Here is a 20,722-nt window from a genome sequence, read left to right on the forward strand (position 1 = left end):
GCAAGACTAGAATAGGTAGAGTCTAGAATTCTTAGTTCCTATATTGGGCTATTGCTGCATCCCAAGATTTGAGTTTCTGGCAACTTGGAGGAAATTTTATACGCATGAAAAGGGCACTGGCTTAATTATAGGATCAGTGAACCACATAAAATGATTAGAAGTCTCTGTCACAGTCCTAGAGATTTTAAAAACTCAAGCTACCTTCCTGTGTCAGCCTCCCGAGTAGCTGGGAGTACATGTATGCACTGCCACACCTAGCTACATGTTGTTCTGCTTATGAGGGCACCAATGACTGGATTAGGGGTCTACTCTACTTCACTATGACCTCATCTAAACTAATCATGTCTGCAGTAACTTTATTTCCAAATAAGGTCATATTCTGAGGTACTGGGGGTTAGGACTTCGATATCTTTTTTTGTGCAGGTGGGGACAGAATTCAAGTCATAACAGCTTTTATGACAAATTTTAAGTTTTGGATTAAGGATTTCAGAATCTTGAGTCTGCATGGCCACAGACAAATGGAGAATGTTGTTGGAGGTATTGAACTCTGTAGTATTCCCAGGTGGCTTCTGCTCTCCCTCAGAGTGAATGATAGAACACAGCTCTACAAAGAGAAGCAGACCAGATTATTTGGAGACCTTTTCCTACTTCAAGGATTTAGAAATATGACTTACTTTTTGTCTTAGTATATTTTTGGATAGAATCTATTTTTTTTGTTAACCCAGCTTTGAAATCCTAGACCTCATAGAGTAGAAGGTTATGTCCAAGATGAGTTTTATTTAGAAGAAAAGTTAATAAGCAAGTTTTATGTCTTATAAAAATTAATGGGTTGCTATTCTCCATTTCTTTTCACTTTATCCTGAATATATAGATGTAGCTCACTGAGAATTTCAGTGTGAAATCACTAGGAATCTACAATCTCTGTTTTTTGTTCAATAAGATTAATGACTGAGCAATGACAGTATAGAGCACAGTCTGTGCATATCCTTTCTGTCAGGTAGACTACATTGTCCTAGGTTATGGGACCATGCCTTTCAGAGGCCAACCAGTTCTCCGCTTTGATCACAGAGGTAATAAGTGTTTATGAGAAGGATTCGGTGTTCTTAGAGCAGTCATCAATAGTTAGTCAACATCTAACATAGAAATGTATGACAGTGGACCAGTTGCGACTCTACAGACTCTTTTTTCTCCTCCAGAATCTTCCCCAGGTGTGACAGAGGTGACCATCATAGAAAAGCCTCCTGCTGAACGTCATATGATTTCTTCCTGGGAACAAGTAAGTGTTGCCATGTGAAGTCTTTACCTCCCAACAAAGAGAGGTCAATGTAAATGTCCCTGAGAAGGAAAGATTAGGGGAGGAAAAATACTTATCTCAGACCACAGCTGCTTTCAAGGTAGAGTTTACTTTTTCTATGTTCCTGTCCAGCCCACTTAACAGTTCCTTTTGTTCTATGCCACTTACCCAGCATGGAGTGTCTCCCCTGAGCCCCACTCTCCTATAGAAGCACTGGACATTCAAAGTTGTATACAACAAAGCTAAAAATCAATTAAGGAAAGAAAAGAATATGTATTAATAAGTGTCATGCTGTCCAGAACATGGTTAAGTGTTGCACATAACTACTAAGCAGATTAAAGGCTAATGCTTTCCAATTTTCCTCTGAACTTCAATTCTTTATTCAATAAAAGTTTTAAGCTTCTACAGTGGGCCAGACATTGTGCTTGGTATTGAGCTCTGGGGATTAAATGGTAATTTTTTTAAAAGGCACTGTTTTTACCCCTTGATCTTACTGCCTAAGACATAGTATGGATTGTTATGAATGTAATTACAAACTGGCCTGAGTACTGTGAAAGACAGGCAAAGGGAGCATTGCCTGGAGACCTGCTCTAGTCTAGAGGTTGAGAAAAGTTTTCCCAAAGAAGCAATAAGAAGTTGTTAACCAGGTGTATGGGATCTAGGAAGATGAGACTTTCAACCTCTATGAAGGCTTCAAGATGGGAAGGATTACATTGTTCTGAGATCACGAAGAAGGAGCACAGGAGAGCAAGGGAGAGAGAGCTCACCAAAGACCAGGAAATCTGGGGCTTCATAGGTTTTCAGCAGTTTGCTCTTTATCTTAGAAGCAAAGGGGAGTCATTGAAATGTTTTAATTAGGGAACTATGAAGTTAGATTTATACTTTGGAAAGACCACTGTGGCTGTAGAGTAACAAATGGATTTAACTGGGGCAAGTGGCAACAAATTGCCCTACCATTTAATGAGCACCTGCTAACACTTACCCCATAAGTCATTCCATACTAAATAAATAATAACCCTGCAAGGTGGGTATTGGTATCTCCATTTTATAGATGAAGAAACTGAGGCTGAAAGAGTTTAAAGAATTTGGCTGGCACAGTGGCTTACGCATGTAATCCCAGTGTTTTGGAAGGCCAGGGCAGAGGATTACTTGAGGCCAGGAGTTCAAGACAAGCCTGGACAACATGGCAGGACTCCAACTCTACAAAACAATAATGTTAATTAGCCAGGTATGGTAGCACACACCTTTACTCCCAGCTACTGGGGAGGCCGAGGTGGGAAGATCCTGTGACCCCAGGAGGTTGAGGCTACAGTGAGCTATGATCACAGCACTGCACTCTAGCCTGAGCAACAGGGCAAGACCTTGTTTCTTTTAAGAAAGAAAGAAAGAAAGAGATAGAGAGATCTTGTTTCTTTTAAGAAAGAAAGAGAGAGAAAGAGAGAGAGAGAGAAAGATTGATTTGTTCTGAGTCACATAGCGACCAAGTGGCAGAGCTTGAATTTGAACTTACAGTTGCCTGCCTCTAAGAACATGTCCTTTCTGCTCTGCCAGGCTGCCCCTCTGACAGAGGACAACACCATGGGAGTCTTGCCCTCAGCAGGCAAGCAGTCCTACCAGCCTGACTCCCCTCCCTGGGCTGAGCCAGCAGCAGCTTTTCTGGCAGCTCAGTAACTGGGAGTTGATCCAGGACCTCAGCTCAGCAGCATCCCAACTCTTCTCGTTCAGCCCCCACCTCCATTTCCACTCACAGCCCATCATAGGAAAAGGGAATTCCAGAACAGTGTCTATGAAACTCTTATTGGCTGATCCTGTCAACACCTGTTCCTGGTACTTCTGTGACTATGCCATTGTGGCCTCATTGATGTTGTTTTGTTTGTTATAAATAACAGTAAGAGAAAAGATATGATGGAGGACATTCCTCTTGATTCTTTTTGGGCTTAAGTCAGCCCTTTAGGTATTAGTAGAACTGCCAGGCCGGCGCGGTGGCTCACGCCTGTAATCCCAGCACTTTGGGAAGCTGAGGCAGGCAGATCACGAGGTCAGGAGTTCGAGACCAGCCTGGCCAATATGGTGAAACCCCGTCTCTACTAAAAATACAAAAATTAGCCAGGTGTGGTGGTGCGCGCCTGTAGTCCTAGCTACTTAGGAGGTTGAGGCAGAAGAATCGCTTGAACCCGGGAGGCAGAGGTTGTAGTGAGCTGAGATTGCGCCACTGTACTCCAGCCTGGGCGACAGAGCAAGACTCTGTTTTAAAAAAAAAAAAAAGAACTGCCTCAGGGCTCTTTTGTGAGAGTCAGATCCTGGTGTTTTCGTGTCTGCTGAGGACCTGCATTGGAAGATGAGAGCACAGGAATGCCTTGTCTAGGGTGGAACACTATTAAGTTTCTTTGGAATAAAGTGATTTCTGAGGCATATTCTTCCTTGTGTCTTGTACCATACAGTCCTTAGAACTCTTTAAGGAGAAGACATTACCCATTTGTCCCAGTTTTACTTATACTGTAGTTTCTTCATTTGGAGCTGCCTTCCATAGCTGTGTTTCAGGGATAGAGTCTGCAGGGGATCTCTTGGGGTCTAATCTGCCTCCTGGACAATGCAACTTTATTGAGTTCCCTTTTAGCTTAGACTGACACTTAGGGAAATGCAGTTGTAGTGCTAGATAAATAGCCATCAGAGGTCTAAAAGGATTAAGGGGTAAGCATGAGAGAAAGAGATTTTTAACTAACTGAGACAGTTAATGGAACATTTTCTTCAGACATATTCAGTTGGGAGAATACCTGTGAAGGTACCTAAAATTATCAGATTTATAGATTTGGAATTTTCCTTTGAGTTCTTTAGTTAAAGTATCTCAGATCTAAGTTCAAATATGCCAAATCTAATACACAAGCTAAGTGTGGTGGTGCACACCTGCAGTCCCAGCTGCTTGGGAGGCCAAGGTGGGAAGATTGCTTGAGGCCAGGAGTTCAAGAACAGCCTGGGCAACATAATGAGACAACTCCTCAACCCCTGTCTCTTAAAAAATAAATAAGTAATAAAAATTTTAAAAATAAGATACTAACAGTATTAGGATCAATAATGTAAAAATGTTTCTTTCACCTGAGTTTGGCATGTCTGGGCTTGTAAAGGCCTGTGGGATGCTTGGAAGATAGCCTTTGGGGTGTGTACTTTTGTTTCAAGATTCAGTTTTTATGTAACACTATTTTTTTCTGATTATGCTAAACAAAACAGTCAAAAAGGTGTATTGAAAATACAAAAAAAAAAGAATTTAAAAAAGGTCTTCTAGGATTTTACCACCTAGACATAACCACAGTTGGTGTAGTTTTGGTTATGTGTGTGGGTGGAGGGTAGGCAATGGGATACCTTACAAGTCCATGAATGGGAAGTGGTCCATGGACTCCTTGAAATGTATGTCAGATATGTTTTTTGGGGGAGGTAGGGGGAAAAGGCTTTTTCAGATTCTCAAAGGGACTCATAACCCCAAAAGTTTAAAACAAGTTTTTGTATAATTTTTTCATTCAAAATGGGGCAATACTCGATGTGCTATTTTCTTACCTACTTTTGTCTCCTAAGCAGTGGAGGGTAGAAGTTTTGGACTGCTCTGAAACTCCCTTGTCTCACTTTCTCACCCTAGAGGTTACTAAAGAGCATGTTGCCACAGGAGCAGGCTTGATAAGCCACCCCTGCTGTGTGCCTGCTTCCAGAAGTGCCTGTACCAGAGAAGCAGGAGGATCCCAAGGGGCTGATAATTCCTGCTTCTCTAGAGAACTGACCCTAGAGACCCAACTCCTTGGAGACACCTCATTTAGAGCCCAACCTCCCTCTGATGTACCTGGTAACCACAGCTGCATAAATACATTCAGATAAAGCCCCCTGAGAAGGGGCCCTCTGCCCCTTTGGGCAAATATAGCTCTGTGGGAAGCTCACAGATACATTATACTAGTAAGGATATGGAAGCATTTTGATGTGGGAAAAACAGACTAGAGTAGAAGTCTTATGCCAGCTCTGGACCCTTGGCTAAGTCATGTAACTTCTCTGGAACTCATGTTCATCATGTATGAAATAAGTAATTTGAAATCATGAAATCAGTGTTATTGAAGGACTCTTCCAGCTGTAATCTAGTCTTTCATGATTCTGTACTACAAATCCAGGAAGAAAAGTTGACAACTGAAACCTAAATGATCATATACCTGCTGTAGTCCCCTGAGGTTGGAGGGAAATATGAACAACCTTTTTCCATTTTTATATATTTCACCATTTTTTCTTCTTAAATACACAGTTTCAGTTTGCCTGCCTCTGTGCAGCTGTATGATTCATGTTCATTGTGCCTGCTACCTGCCTTTTGTCATGATGGTCCATAGTAAGGCCCAGTGCCTACACTGAGCTTTTCATCTTTCAAGCACCAGGAAAGCATCTGCCTCTTAGTTCTAATGGCATCCTGATGCCAGGAGAGTTCTGTTATTATTAAGCATTTCAGTGACATTTCATAGTTGCAGACGGCTTTACAATTCTTGATTGGTTACACCCTCCAATCCCCAGATAAAAATTCAGTTTACTGATAGTGAAACCATGGTCCACAGAAACCAAACGATTTAGCAGAATATCTCCTTTTTTTCAGGCTCAGTTTTTCTACAGTCTACAGAGTGGGTTCTGAACCTTCTTGAAGAGCTGTTCCTTACATGCCCCACTGTGAATTTATGATAAGCATTTCCAGTAGAAGAAATCACCCTGCGACACCGTGTCACTAGTGACCCCCTCACCTCATGCTCTTACTCTGCCTGGGAGATTCTCTATGTTCTCCACCAGTCAACCCTTCTCTCTAGCACTTCACTTCTTTCTGCTGGCAGCTTCCCCGTAGGGGCGTCCCATCTCTTTAAAATTAAAAACAAAAAACCTTCAACATATGTCTCCTTCTAGCTATTTAGCTATTTGTTCCTTTTCATGCCAAGTGTGTAGAAAAATTGTCTACACCAGGGGTTGGGAAATGTTTTCTTTAGAGGACCAGATAGTTTATGCTCTGGTGTTACAGTCTCTGTCACAACTACTCATTTCTGCCATTGTAGCTGTGAAAGCAGCCATCAACAGTACTGATATGCATGGGTGTGACTATGTTCAAATGAAACATTTTTACAAAAACAGGTGACAGGGTAGATCCAGTGGCCATAGTTTACGAATTATCATCCTTCATTTCTCAGTTATTCATCCTGCCACAGCCTCTCTTTAGCCACCACCATTCTTGGATACCATTCTGTCAAAATCACTAGGACCTCTCCACGGCTAAAGACTGACTTCATCTCACTTGGTATCACTCCTGCATGCCTCCCAGTTAGCCAGTCCCTTCTCTGCTAGCCTCTCCTCCCTTGGATGCAGAAGCACAACTCTGATTCTTTCCTTCCTCGCAGACTCTTCCCTCCTAGTTCTCTTTGCCCCTTCAGCTCCACAACACTTACCTGTTCAACATTTGTCTCTATATAAATTAGGAATATGTTTGACTTAAGGAAAGATAAACTAGCAATAGCTTAAGCAAATAGGAATTGATACTTTTCATGTAACAAGTCCTGAGGTAGACAGTTGCAGTTGGTTCATCAGCCCTGATAATGTTAAGCTGTTATCTCTGTAATTCTTTTGTCCTTTCTCTTTATGGTGCCTCTGAATAGAAGAAACACACACTGTTTTTCCTCTGTTGTTATTCCGCAACAATCAACACAGAAAATTTCCATGACCAAATGTGTGTGTGTTGCAAGGGGGAGTTCTCAAACACATCAACAAGCAATCAGTTCTGCAGTGAATACCAGCTGGGTGTCCTCCAATTCAATTCCGACGCTGTCTCCCTGGAGATAGTGTCAGGTCCCGTAGGTTAAGGGCTCAGTCTCACAGGACTGCCCCTCACTTCCAATGCCAACTGCAAGTCCCAGGTTGTTTTACCTGTGCTGCTGACCCACCAGCTATAAATTGGGGTTCCCATGACCCCCTCCTCAGGTTCAGTTAATTTGCTGGAGTGGCTCACAGAACTCAGAGGAACACTTACTTAACATTTACAGGTGTATTACAAAGGAAACAGATGAAGAGATGCACAGGGCAAGGTGTGGTGGGAGGGCGGGGAACCTCCCTGCCATCCGCGAGCACGCCACCCTACAGGAACTTCCATGTGCTCAGCTGTCCGGAAGCTCTTCAAACTCTGTCTTTTGCCGTTTTATGGAGGATTCATTATGTAGACATGATTGATTAAACCATCGGTCATTGATGATCAACTTACCCTTCAGCCCCTCTTCCCTCCCTGAGGTTAGGGGGTGGGGCTGAAAGTTCCAACCCACTCCCTGCCTTGGTTGTTCTGGTGATAATCCCCCATCCTGCAGCTACCTTGGAGATGCCAGTCATTTGTGAACTCTTTAGCACACAAAAAGATATCACTTTGGAGATTCCAAGGATTTTAGAAATTGTATGCCAGGAATCTGGGACAGAGACCAACTATATATTTCACAATATCATAGTAGCAAAATAACTGCTAAAGTCTCAGCTATCATTTCCAAGCTCAAAACACAAAAAAGAGGTAAGGGATGTTACTAGGCACATCTGTCACCTTTTAACAGGACAGTGAAAGTTTTCTTAGAAACCTTGTCTTTTGGACTTGTGTTTACATTTTAATGTCCAGCACTAATTGCAGGAGATTCTGCAACCTCAGCAAAACAAAAGCGTTCAGTTAACGAAGCCCTCCACCTCTCCTAAGGTGGAAGTTTGAGAATATATTCGGGAATTCTCTTGGGGATCTCACACCATCCCTCCACAGCTCATCCAGGTTTTCCTCCACTTCGTGGAATGTCCTCCCTGAGAAGAGTTTCAGGAGGTGCCGTTGTGCTCACTGCCACAATTTCCAGCAATGTTCTCACGCTTCTTGATGGACGTCCTGGGCAGCTCTTCACCTGACCCTGGCTGCAGACCAGCCAGAGAGCCAGCTCAGCGTGGACCAGCACCTACAGAAACATTTATTTCTGTCCTGTGGCCCCTATGCTGACCTGATCCTGCATCTGCTCCCAAGTTGGGAAGTGGCCTCTAAAAGTGAGGGGAACAATGGGGTGCAGGATTGTCCAGGAGTAGAAAAGGTGAGTAGAAGGCAATGGACAGCCCCTAGCCCTTCCCTTAAGGCCCAGTGCTATTGATTTTCTGGAGTCTTGTTGATAGCTCCCAAAACAAAAATGTGGCTCAGGTCCTTCATCCAGTGAAAGAGTAACAGAGCTTGTGGTGGACTCTTTCTAAAGTAGCTTAAAGAAACCATTGTCAATTGTCTCAGGAGAAGAAAGAAAGATTAAAAATTAGGAACTATGTGACAGAATCACCATTGGGCTAGAGATCGCAGATACCATCTTGATGCAATCAGCTGTTATTTCAGACACCAGTTGGTGTTATTCTTCCTTGTTGGCTTTCTCCCCAGACCCTCCCTCCAATCCTGATAATACCCTTGTCCATTTACTTTCTGCCAATCTTCCTCCTCCCCACCCTCCTATTACAGCCCCCAAAATATAGACTGAGCATGAATCTGTGCAGGAAGAACCCCTCTGATGTGGGCAGATTGCCCCCTGTGGAAAAGCAAACTCTTTTCAGGTTGGTTAGAAGAGAAATTTTAAAACGGCAGTAACTGAGTCACTGGCCAGAAAAAAAAAAAAATGGTGAAATATGTTAAAATTAGGAGAGGTTGTTTACGTTTCTTTCCATCCTGAAAGGGCTGAAGCAGGTATGTGGTCATTTAAGTTTCGGTTGTGAACCTTTCTTCCTGGATTTGCCCCACTCGGAAGAGCTACATGCAGTAGGAAGGCTGGAGCACTGCAGACCCAGCAACTGTCCCGGGGTGCTTGGGGCAGAAGGGTCTGCAGCAAAGAGCAGCAGAGCCAAGGCTGCTAGTCATTTAAATTAGAATGACAGTGAGGGATTGATGTTTTTCATGAAGTTGGTTTACTTGAAAATTTTTATGTATATTAGTATGTGAAATATGTATTAAATATTGGATTTCACAGATTTTTTTCTATTTGTATGAATTTTGAATAATTGTAAAAATTACTGGTATAAAATAATACCAAAATCTCTTTCTTGGGTGAAATAAATACCATAACAAATGTTATAATTACTATTACTGAAATTATTCAGCCTGACTTACATATGAACAATGCCAAATAGTCCACCAGCCCTCAGCCTGGATCTCATGGAATCCCCATTAAGAAAGGCTGACAGACAGTAGTTTCCTCGTCTTCACCACTAGATGGCACTAGTGATCAAAATGTCAGAGGGATGCTGGCCTTTTGGAGTGAAAAGAGGAGCAAGGACCTCGTCAGAACACTGGTAACTGTAGGCTTCCTGTACCAGGGTTTTAGGGGTGGGAGAAAGGCATTTTGCAAGTGCATTTTTTCTTCTGAAAGCACAGATAATATGGCCACACAGGAGGCAATAGGAGCAAGCCCCTAACTCCAAATAGTAGGAAAACAAATTAGTCCAAGGAGTCTGAGAGTCACATCTGTGAGACTGGGTACTAACTAGTGGACACAGAAAAAACAAAACTTGATCAGAACATACATTTTAGTTCATAAATAAAGGAAATTTAAAACATGTTTCATTAAAATGACAGCTGTTGTCCATTTAATAATCTAAAAACACTGCTTAAAATCTCTGGCAAGCTTGAAGGTTTCTCTTTATTTATAGTTCCTGAAGATGCTGTGGCTGTGAATAATAATAATTTCCTAGTCTCCTCTCTTCCTGTCAAACTCACACCCCCTCGTACTGCCAGTGTTCTGTATATTAAGTCTTAGAGTTTATTCTTGAACATAGATTCACAGAGTGACGTGTTCAAGGTCACTCAGTTACTGGCAGAGTTGGGAAGTGAACTCAGATCATCCTTCTACACGATGCTTTCCCACGCATTGGGTACCTAGAACTGACTGACGGGATGACCTAATGCAGTCCTGACATAAGCAGTTGTCAGTATCACATCTCAGAAGGGTCCGGTAAGCCACAAGCTTGGATAGTTATTAACATGTTGCCTCTTTGCCTCTATAGCTACATCAAGAAGTCACTCTACGGGGCCTAGGAAATGAATTGGAGAACTCATCCTTTGCACACTCCAGGGATTTGAGTTGGCTAGGGAAGACTGGTCATACACACACACAGATGTGTTACTTAGAATATAGGGCTTGTTCCTGGTATCTCCTGAAAGGATACTAAGCTCCTTCTTTGTTCTCTCCGCCAACAGTTTGGATGATTTCTTATCCAACAGTTTTGGATGATTTCGTATCCACGGATATGTGAAATATTTGAGTATATATGGTTACCTTCTAAGAGCTGTCAGAACTTAGACATTGCATAAGTTTTCTGGGAATGATATACTCTTCACTTTTAAGATGCTCTTATTTGTCCAATAATTTGTTTCAGAAAATAATATATGAGCATGGGTCTGAAATATATGGCATTGATTGCTTTGCTTGAACATTGTCAGACTTTACCTAGGACTTCCCCTCTCACCATGTTCCCCTGTCTCCTCTTCAGCTTGATCCCTTTGAGCTCCGTTGCCAGGTGGCTGCCCATTGAGGCATAATCATGGCAGAGCAGATACCTGGTTTGCTTTAGCTGCTGAAGAAAAAAAAAGGCAAACTGGAACTCTGCTTGTAAGACCCCAGTGCCTCTCTAATAGAGTTTTGTAGTTAACTATCAGAGCCTTCCTATTTCAGGGGCCTATAACATGGTAAACATGTCTCCAATGCCTTGAGGTATAGCCCTGTACCCTCTTTCCCAGCCCTGACCTGACACTTAGCTGCTTTATGATTCTAGAAGAATAACTGTGTGATGCCTGAAGATGTGAAGAACTTTTACCTGATGACCAATGGCTTCCACATGACATGGAGTGTGAAGTTGGATGGTGAGTCAGTCTCCTTGCTGTAGGGGAACATTTCCCTGGCTGAGAGATTGAATGGGGCAACTCTGAGGGCCCTTTGATTTTTGAGTCTTTGAATCTGGATGGTTTTCATGGGTACTCCTCAAGTGCCATGTCCAGAAGCTGTGATTATGTCCCAAAACTAACAGATACCATCATTGCTTCACCCACCACAAACCCCACGACAGTCTAGCAGTATGGAACTGGAAGTTCAATGTAGAGTCTACCTGTAGGAATCGGGTGGAGAAAATCATTAATTACTACATAAAAAACCCTAGCTACCTCAAACGTAAAGCCTCAGAAGACTCCACCTTGGAGCAGACCCCTCAGGGTAGGCTGCATTGACAGTCTCTAGTGTTTATGATGGGGGCCACTTAATCTCTTTCAGGCTCCTTCCTTTATTCCCACCATCATAAAGAACTCAGGGCCCTAACCCTCAAGCCAGAATCTTTGCTTCTCTCCTTCACATCACCTCAGCCTAAGTCACCAGCTATCTCAGTTCACAGGCTGCCATCTTTATCCTTTAATGTGTCTAGGACAAAACGTGTGTGAGGATGTGGGAACTCACAAGTTTGTACATGTCAGATTGTTAAGTACTACGTAGGCGTGAAAGGCAATGCTGAACATTTAGGTGAAGACTCTTGAAAACATTTCATAGGCTAGAAAGCCCTGTCCAGCCACAGGAGCCCAGCCCATTCCTGGCACAGATTCCCCAGTCCCTCCCCTCCAGTCCATTATTGTCTCTGACTCCAACCAAATCTACTGTGGCCTTGGGAAGTACCCTACATTTCCCCACTGTGACTTCTGTTGCACTGCATATCTACAGAGCAGACTTCTCCCCTTCATTGCCTTGGCCTTCTACCTACACACCTGAGTTCCCTGTTTGGGTGATTTCCAAAGTCTTCCTGTCTTGCACTGCTGGGAGGTCCTTTTTTTTTTTTTTTTTTTTTGAGATGGAGTCTCCCTCTGTTGCCCAAGCTGGAGTGCAGTGGTGCGATCTCTGCTCACTGCAACCTCTGCCTCCTGGGTTCAAGAGATTCTCCTGACTCAGCCTCCTGAGTAGCTGGGATTACAGGCATGTGCCACCACACCTGGCTAATTTTTGAATTTTTAGTAGAGACAGGGTTTCACCATGTTGGTCAGACTGGTCTTAAACTCCTGAACTCATGATCTGCCCACCTCGGCCTCCCAAAGTGCTGGGATTACAGGTGTGAGGCACCGTGCCCAGCCTGAGGTACTTTTTTATAGCTTGCTAGTGAATATTGAACATTAGTTTTTATCTTAGAATCATTTCCTCCTATGGCTTAGAAACCATCCTTGTCACCAGCATCAGAACATGGCTGTGGCTTTTGGTATCTGGAGCAACACAGAGGGGACAGAGACTAAGCCAACTGGCAGACTCTCCCTGGCCTACATCCTTGGAACAGGCTAGCCCCCTCACAAGCCTGCTTCAGAGAATAAAAGTTTCATGAATGAGTCCCAGTTCATTGTTGTAAAACCTTCTCTAATTTAATCTCCCCAAGCCCAGTCCTCTTATCCCATTACCATAACCATTATATACTGAACACTCTAAGTCAGTGACAGAAAAGGCAACAGAGGCATCTTCTGCTGTTTGCCTGTTTAGTGGTCTTTTCTTCTTAGAGATTCCATGGTCTATACACAGGTTGTTTTATTGCTTTAAGCCATTCCAGTTTTTTCAGCAGTCAAATAAAGAAAATATGCAGCTTCCTAGTCTGTATGTACACCCTAATCACAGAAGACTAGAACCAAGCAAGAAGGCTGCCAAATTCTTGTCACTGAGTAAGGGAAAATGATAAAGAGAAGGGAGGAAATTTTTTATCATGAAAGCTTATAACAAGAAGAATAGAAGGGGTCCATTATATAATCAAAGCTATTACTCCTTCAGAAAATGTTTATGCAGAATACTTGCTAAACAAAGGAGAAAGGAAGCAAAAACATTTTAAAGTCCTTTACCCTTCAGATGTCCCTAAGCTCAGATTTCCCAGTTCTTTGAAAATTTTCTTCAACTCTACCCTAATACATACAATGGGGGCTCTTCATCACCCGTGGCCCCCACTTCCTTTTTTGTATGAAAGGTTGGTACTTTGGAATATGCAGTGAGTAATCCTCTTCTTCCCACCTTCCATCAGATTCCTCAGCCATGGGGCCAAACAATACCTGGGCTTAGGTTATTCAAGCAGAATCTTGTGATAACCATTGTAACTAGGCTGTTACTCCATGTAATTCTCCTTACGCATGTTCCCCTAGAGCACATCATTCCACTGGGCAGCATGGCAATTAACAGCATCTCAAAACTGACTCAGCTCACCCAGTCTTCCATGTATTCACTTCCTAATGCACCCACTCTGGCAGACCTGGAGGACGATACACATGAAGGTAGGAAGAAGATGCCAGGGTTGGTATCTTTGTTTTGTTTCCAGCATCCAGCTCCATGCCTGGTACATAGTAGGTACTTAATGAATCTTGGTGCATGAATGGCACATAGTAGGTACTTAATGAATCTTGGTGCATGAATGAATGTTAAAGATTAAACTTCACTCAACATTTCAGTACCAGGAGGATTCAGAAACACAGCAATCTAAATACAGCTCCTTTCCTCTCCATTCTTACCTCCAAGCTCTTTGCCACTTCTCAGAGAAATGGCTCATAAGTCAAGTGGCTGCTAAAACCTAGGAGCAGCTGGGTATAAGTGAGGACTTAGTCAGAGTTGTTTTAGTCATATATAACAGATGTAGTTACAATGTTTAAATAGCAATTTATTTTTCTCATAACAAGATATCTGGAACTAGGCTGATGTAGCTGCTTGAGAAAGTCAATGATAAAGTCTCCCTCTGGCACTGTGCTGCACCAGCCTTTGGATTTGGTTTTCATCCTTATGGTTGAGGAAGGTGGGCTTTTCCTGTCAGGAAAAAGACGAGTAAAAGGCAAAGGGCAAAATACCTGGCTGTTTGCAGAATCTCTCCCTTTTGATCAAGAAAACAATAGTTTTCTCCACAGCACCTCCTGATAGCTATTAGAAGAGTCAAATGGCAACCCAGGTTGCCAGGGGTCTGAGAAGGTAAATACTTTTAGTTGTGCAGTATGGCTTCCTTGAACAGAACTTGGCTTTCATTAAGAAAGAAAGGAGGAACAAACAGTGAATAGTCAACTAATGTCTCCAATACTGACCTTGGAGTTCACTAAGCCCTGGCAGAGAAAATTGGTGTAAGGCTTTCTCCTCTGATTGGATGAGCAATTGAAGAATAGTACCAGAGGAGTTCAGGGGCAGAGGCTGGACAGTGATGGGTCCTGGAAAGAGCCTGTCACACAAAGATTTGTGGAATTTCCAGGGGTAGGAAAAAGGTCTCACTGTCTTTATATGTGTGGGGTGGGCTTCTCTAAAAGGTGAAGAAGTAGTCAAATAGGTGGGCTAAGTCTTCCCTGCTCTTGAGGCTGGAAGAGAAGTGGTAGAGTAGATAACAGAGAGGCTTCCTGGGATCACATTGTTCCACATACAGTTGGAGATAAAAACCATTTGGCCTTCTGATACTTGCTAGATTCGTGCATTTTAGGATAGTGCAACAAGTATACCTAAGTCTCATTAAACCTAAATGGAAAAACAGTGACTTTTCTCAGGGGACTCAGCAGTCAGGGAGAGGATGATCAGGAAAAAATAGAATACACAATCAGCCGGGTGCAGTGGTATGAGCCTGTATTCCTAGCTACCTGTAAGGCTGAGGCAAGAGGATCACTGGATCCCAGGAGATTGAGGCTGTAGTGTGCTATCATCACATCTGTAAATCACCACTGATTGCTTGAGCCCATGAGTTTGAGGCTGTAGCATGCTGTGATCACACCTGTGAATAGCCACCACACTCTAGCCTGGGCAAAATAGTGAGATCCCATCACTATTTTTAAAAAAATATACAACCAGAGAAATAAAACTGCTAGAGGACACAGATAAAAATCTAAAGAACAAGAATACTTAAGGAGATTTAAGACAACATAAAGACGTTCTATGGATAAAAACAAAGATTATCAAACAATTGACCACATGAATTGAAGAAGAGTATATGTATTTTATTGAGACCTGAGTTAGCCTGAAAAATCACATGCAAGAAATATCTTAAAGCATAGACGAATACATTTAAAAGAGGGGAATTATGAAGGAAAAGGTAGGAATTAAGTGAAGTGGAAAACAGATTTAGGACACTTTCCATTGGAATTATAGGTGCTCAAAAAACAGAATAGATGGAAAGGCAGTAAATACATACTAATTAAAAAAACCTTTCTGCAGATGGAAAGGGCTCACCTAGACCCGAGTTGAGCAGATGAGAAAACACAGACACCTATGCATATCCTGATATGGAGAAAATTACAAGCTTCTAGGCAAAAATAACAAATTACTTGTGAGGGAATAATAAGCAGACTGGCATTAACTCAGCAGATGAGGACACACAACCCCATGAATGAGAACCAGCACAGAGAACAGGTAACACATCAGCAGTGGTTACCAGAGGCTTGGGGTGAGGAGGCTGGACAGGGAAAGGGGAAATGTTGGTCAACAGGCACAGTTTCAGTCAGACAGGAGGAATAAGTTCTGGTGATCTATTGCACAGCATAATGACTATAGCTAATAATGTGTATTTCAAAATAGCTAAAAGAAAGGATTTTAAATGTTCTCACCACAAAGAAATGATAAATACTAGTGGTGGGTATGCTAATTAGCCCAATGTGATCTTTCCACAATGCATAGACGTCTTAAAATAGCATGTTGTTCTCCATCAATATATACAATTATTATTTGTCAATTAAAAATAAAACTTTAAAAAAAATTAATTAAGAAAAAAAAAAGAGGGCCAGGTGCGGTAGCTCACACCTGCAATCCCAGCACTTTGGGAGGCCAAGGTGGGCAAATCATGAGGTCAGGAGATCAAGACCATCCTGGCCAACATGGTAAAACCCCGATTCTACTAAAAATACAAAAATTAGCCAGCTGTGGTGGCGTGCACCTGTAATCCCAGCTACTCGGGAGGCATAGGTTGCAGTGAGCCAAGATCATGCCACCGCACGCCAGCCCGGCAACAGAGCAAGACTCCATCTCAAAAAAAAAAAAAAAAGCAAAGGAGATCCATTGGTACTACTAAGAGTGACGTCATTAGATACGGAGTACAAAACGATAGGCTTATATGCCCCCATGGAGGTAAAACCAAACTGAAATTTCAGGGAGGAACTGAAAAAAACAGTGACATTGTAGATTTGAAGAAAAAAAAATTCAAATATTGACATTGGGTTTATAATATGGCAGAATCTCTTTTACCAGAGCAAGGCTTCTGCAGATAACACTCTGCACTCTGGAAGGAGTTTAAAAACATGTGTCTTAAAGGACTGGAGAGTAGTCAAAAGCAGGCAGAAGCTGAAGTGGTGTCTACAGTTGGCAGAAAGGAGCCACATTGAGTTTTCTGTTCTTACAACTTTTCACCTAAGGGCAGACCTCAGTCAGCACCAGGCAGGGCTGCTAAAACTTGGTGGGAACATATCGCCTGGACTTTTTATTTCATCCAAGATGGAGTAACAGAACAGATTTATCTACCCACCTGGAGCAACAGTGACAAAGAACACAGACAAAATACATAAAACAGTGATTTTCAAGCACTGGCCATCAGGCAACAAAGGACAGTGAGCCCTGAGAGATGGGAAACAAATAAGGTGAGCCCTACAATTTCCCTAAAGAGAGATTCCAGTCCACAGCATAAAGAGGGAGACCTGGATGGGCGCGGTGGCTCACACTTGTAATCCTAGCACTTTGGGAGGCCAAGGCGGGCGGATCACCAGGTCAGGAGATCAAGACCATCCTGGCCAACACAGTGAAACCCCATCTCTACGAAAAATACAAAAATTAGCTGGGCATGGTGGCATGTGCTTGCAATCCCAGCTACTCGGGAGGCTGAGGCAAGAGAATCGCTTGAACCAGGGAGTTGGAGGTTGCAGTGAGCTGAGATCATGCCACTGCACTCCAGCCTGGCAACAGAGCAAGATTCCCTCTCTAAATAAATAAATAAATAAAGAGACCCAGGCAGGACCCATAGCACTCCCTGAGTTAGAAGACAGAGCTGAGAGTCCAGACACCTAGAGTTCACAGGACTAAGTAACAGATAGGTGAATGCTGCATAAAGGGAAAATCCCAGAGATCTGCAATATTTGGAAAGGAATTGATAAGCACATGTATGCAAAGAAACTGTCTAAGGCCAGAGGACAAAACCACTCATGGTGATAGGAGGAATAATGCCCAGTACTCACACAGGACCAGGAATAGTGCCTGCTTCAGCCAGACAGGCTAAAACATCTCATGATTTGGACAGCATTAGATAGAGTACTCAAAAGCATGTTGCCGCAGCAATGGAAAATAATTAGCCCTAAGTAAATACTGCCCTAGTCCTGCCTGACAGATCTTAAGAGGGGTTTCTTGTTATCATTTGTGTTTCTTGATTACGCCTATAATCCCAGCGCTTTAGGAGGCCGAGGCCAGAGGATCACTAGAGCCCAGGAGTTTGAGATCAGCCGAGGCACCATAGTGAAACTCCATCTCTACAAAAAATTTAAAAATTACCCATGTGTGGTGGCCACTCCTGTGGTCCCCAGCTACTTGGGAGTGTGAGGCAGAAGGATTGCTTGAACCCAGGAGGTCAAGGCTAAGAAGGAAGAGGGCCTAAAGTATCTGTTTCCAAGTAACTTAACTGTGTCAGAGAACAAAGCTCAAGAATATTTACAGAAACATAAAAATATCCAACACTCAGCAATGCATATATAGTAATAGTTACTATAACTATATTCTCTGTGTCAAAAAAATAAGAACAGACATGGAAGATACATGTGTGTGTATGTATTTGTATGTGTATATAGAGAGAATATATATACCCCCAAATTATATGTATATAATGTTATATATTATATATGAAATATATATATATCCATCCCAAATTTAACTGTTAGAGATGGAAACTTGTTTCTGATATGAAAAATGCAGTGGATTGGATTATTAGTGGCTAAGACATTGCAGAAGAAAAGACTAGAGAACTTCAACACATAATAGAAGCTATCTAAAGTTACACAGAAAAAAAAAGTATTTATAATGAAAAGAGTATCAGTGACCTGAGGGATAACACATGGTATAATGTATGTGTAATTGAAGTCTTTGAGAAGAGGGGTCAGGGGCTAGAAAATATTTGAAGAAATAATGGCTCAAAAGCTTACCAATTTCAGGGTAACTATAAGTCAACATATCCAATAAGCTTCATAAGCAAGGAACAAGAAACGTAAATGGTAACAAGAAACACCATAATCAGATTTTTCAAAATTAAAGATAAAGAGAAAATCATAAATGCAGCCAAAAGGAAAAGACAAATTACATACAAAAGAACAAAGATAAGGATAACAGCATATTTCTCCTTAAAAGCAATTCAAGTGAGATCAAATACTCAAAGGAAAAAACAGGTTGGTCAGTGGTTCACGCCTGTAATCCCAGCACTTTAGGAGGCCGAGGCCAGAGGATCACTAGAGCCCAGGAGTTTGAGATCAGCCTAGGCACCATAGCAAAACTCCATCTCTACAAAAAATTTAAAAATTACCCGGGTGTGGTGGCCACGCCTGTGGTCCCCAGCTACTTGGGAGTCTGAGGCAGGAGGATTGCTTGAACCCAGGAGGTCGAGGGTACAATGAACCATGTTCACATGCCACTGCACTCCAGCCCAGGTGACAGAGTGGAGACCCTGTCTCAAAAAAATAAAATAAAATAAAATAAAATAATCAACCCACAATTCTATACCCATTGAAAATGTCTTTCAAAAACAAAGGACTTCCAGTCTGTCTCCCTGGATCTTAAAAAGGCCTTTTTGAAAAACAATCTGGCAACATCTATTCTGTTGCAGGGAATCTGTCCCATATAATGAAAGCACCAGAATATAAGGGCATGTACCAAGAAGATTATTGTAGCATTCACAACCAAGTAATGGTAGGTAAATGCCTATCAGTAGAGGAATGGTGGAATAAATGAGGGTACTTCACTCCCACAGACTATGAAATAGTCATTTAAAAAGAATGAATTAGAGTTATACCACATGACTTAGAGGGCTTTTCCATGACTGGCCAGGCGTGGTGGCTCTTGCCTGTAATCCCAGCACTTTGGGAGGCTGAGACGGACAGATCACTTGGGGTCAGAAGTTCAAGACCAGTCTGGCCAACGTGCTGAAACCCCATCTCTACTAAAAAGACAAAAATTAGCCAGGTGTGGTGGCACACACCGGTAGTCCCAGCTTCTCAGGAGGCTGAGGTGGGAGAATTGCTTCAACCCCGGAGGCGGAGGTTGCAGTGAGCCGAGATCACCCCATTGCACTCCAGCCTGGGCAACAGAGCGAGACTCCATCTCAGAAAAAAAGAAAGAAAGATTCAGATAATGTGTTTGCAATCCCACTTTTATAGAATAAACAATCTCAGGAAAGGAAATGAAGTTATGTCAGCATCAAGCCATTCAGATTGCTCTGTGGTCCCACTTCCAAGAAGTTAAGTTTGCTTTTCTCATGCCTCCTTTTCCCAGATTCCCTGACATTGTCTGTTGCTGATAGAGAAACCCAGACACAAGGCCTAGTCCATGAATGAGATCAGGGCTTTAATTCAAATACAGAATTTATTTGAAAATACTACTTAAGTATATGTCTGAGATAAGGCTTTTTCCTTCGGTTTTTTCCACCGGGCAAAGTTGGATATATAGATATCTGTTCGAGTTGAGTTTGTTTGAACATTACCATTAACTTCTGGGTTTGCAGCCAGTGATGATCAGCCAGAGAAGCCTCACTTTGACTCTCGCAGTGTGATATTTGAGCTGGATTCATGCAATGGCAGTGGGAAAGTTTGCCTTGTCTACAAAAGTGGGAAACCAGGTAAGAATCATTTACAAGTGTGGTCCTGTAGTTTGGCTAGGGTCTTGCCTGACCTTGCTTGTCAGCCATGGCTCAGGAGACACATACCTCCTTGGCCTCTTGAGATGCTTCCAGGTTCCCTGTGTGTCCCAAACCCAGAAACCCCTTTGGTTCTCTCTGAGTATCTCCCTCTGGGCTAATTACTAGACCTTTTATCCATCTTCGTTTGTGAGTTATTGCCAAATAGTTGATGGGATTAGGATAATATGGGAGTAAAAACTAAAAGAAATAGACATTTTGTTTATAGACTCCTATAGCAAGTTCATGCACTAGATAAGCATTCAGAAAACACATTATCTTTTCTTTTATACTTCTCTGTCTAGGCCAATTAATAGCAATAAAAACCTGAATTACTAGACCAAAGACCCCAGATGGGAATGCCCTCAAGCAGCAGCTGCCACCTAGCCCCCTAACAGCACTTCAGACCCTAGCCTAGGGACTGTGAAACTACAGAGCTGGACAATGGCAAGCCCTCTTCAGCTAGCTGTCTGGTAGGGGTGAGAGGATGCAGACACTAGGATTTACCTCTAGGGGAAGGAGAAATCA

The 20,722-nt window shown here is 42.5% G+C and overlaps 1 protein-coding gene across 13 annotated transcripts in view; it reads left to right on the forward strand.

Moving 5' to 3' along the window:
- TPGS2 (tubulin polyglutamylase complex subunit 2) overlaps positions 1–20,722 on the forward strand; it is a 49,437-nt gene that overhangs the window by 9,395 nt on the left and 19,320 nt on the right. For 8 of the 13 annotated variants that reach the window (XM_011986127.1, XM_011986119.1, XM_011986121.1 and 5 more), the window contains 4 exons: positions 1,197–1,276; positions 11,099–11,186; positions 13,470–13,598; positions 20,024–20,137. In XM_011986127.1, the coding sequence (XP_011841517.1) occupies positions 1,197–1,276; positions 11,099–11,186; positions 13,470–13,598; positions 20,024–20,137 (411 nt within the window). Of the gene's footprint in view, positions 1–1,196; positions 1,277–11,098; positions 11,187–13,469; positions 13,618–20,023; positions 20,153–20,722 lie in introns of those variants that run through there. The other 5 variants (XM_011986122.1, XM_011986131.1, XM_011986132.1 and 2 more) reach the window with 5 other exon arrangements.

The sequence above is a fragment of the Mandrillus leucophaeus genome, unplaced genomic scaffold (assembly GCF_000951045.1).
Source record: "Mandrillus leucophaeus isolate KB7577 unplaced genomic scaffold, Mleu.le_1.0 Scaffold294, whole genome shotgun sequence".
Classification (NCBI taxonomy): Eukaryota; Metazoa; Chordata; class Mammalia; order Primates; family Cercopithecidae; genus Mandrillus; species Mandrillus leucophaeus.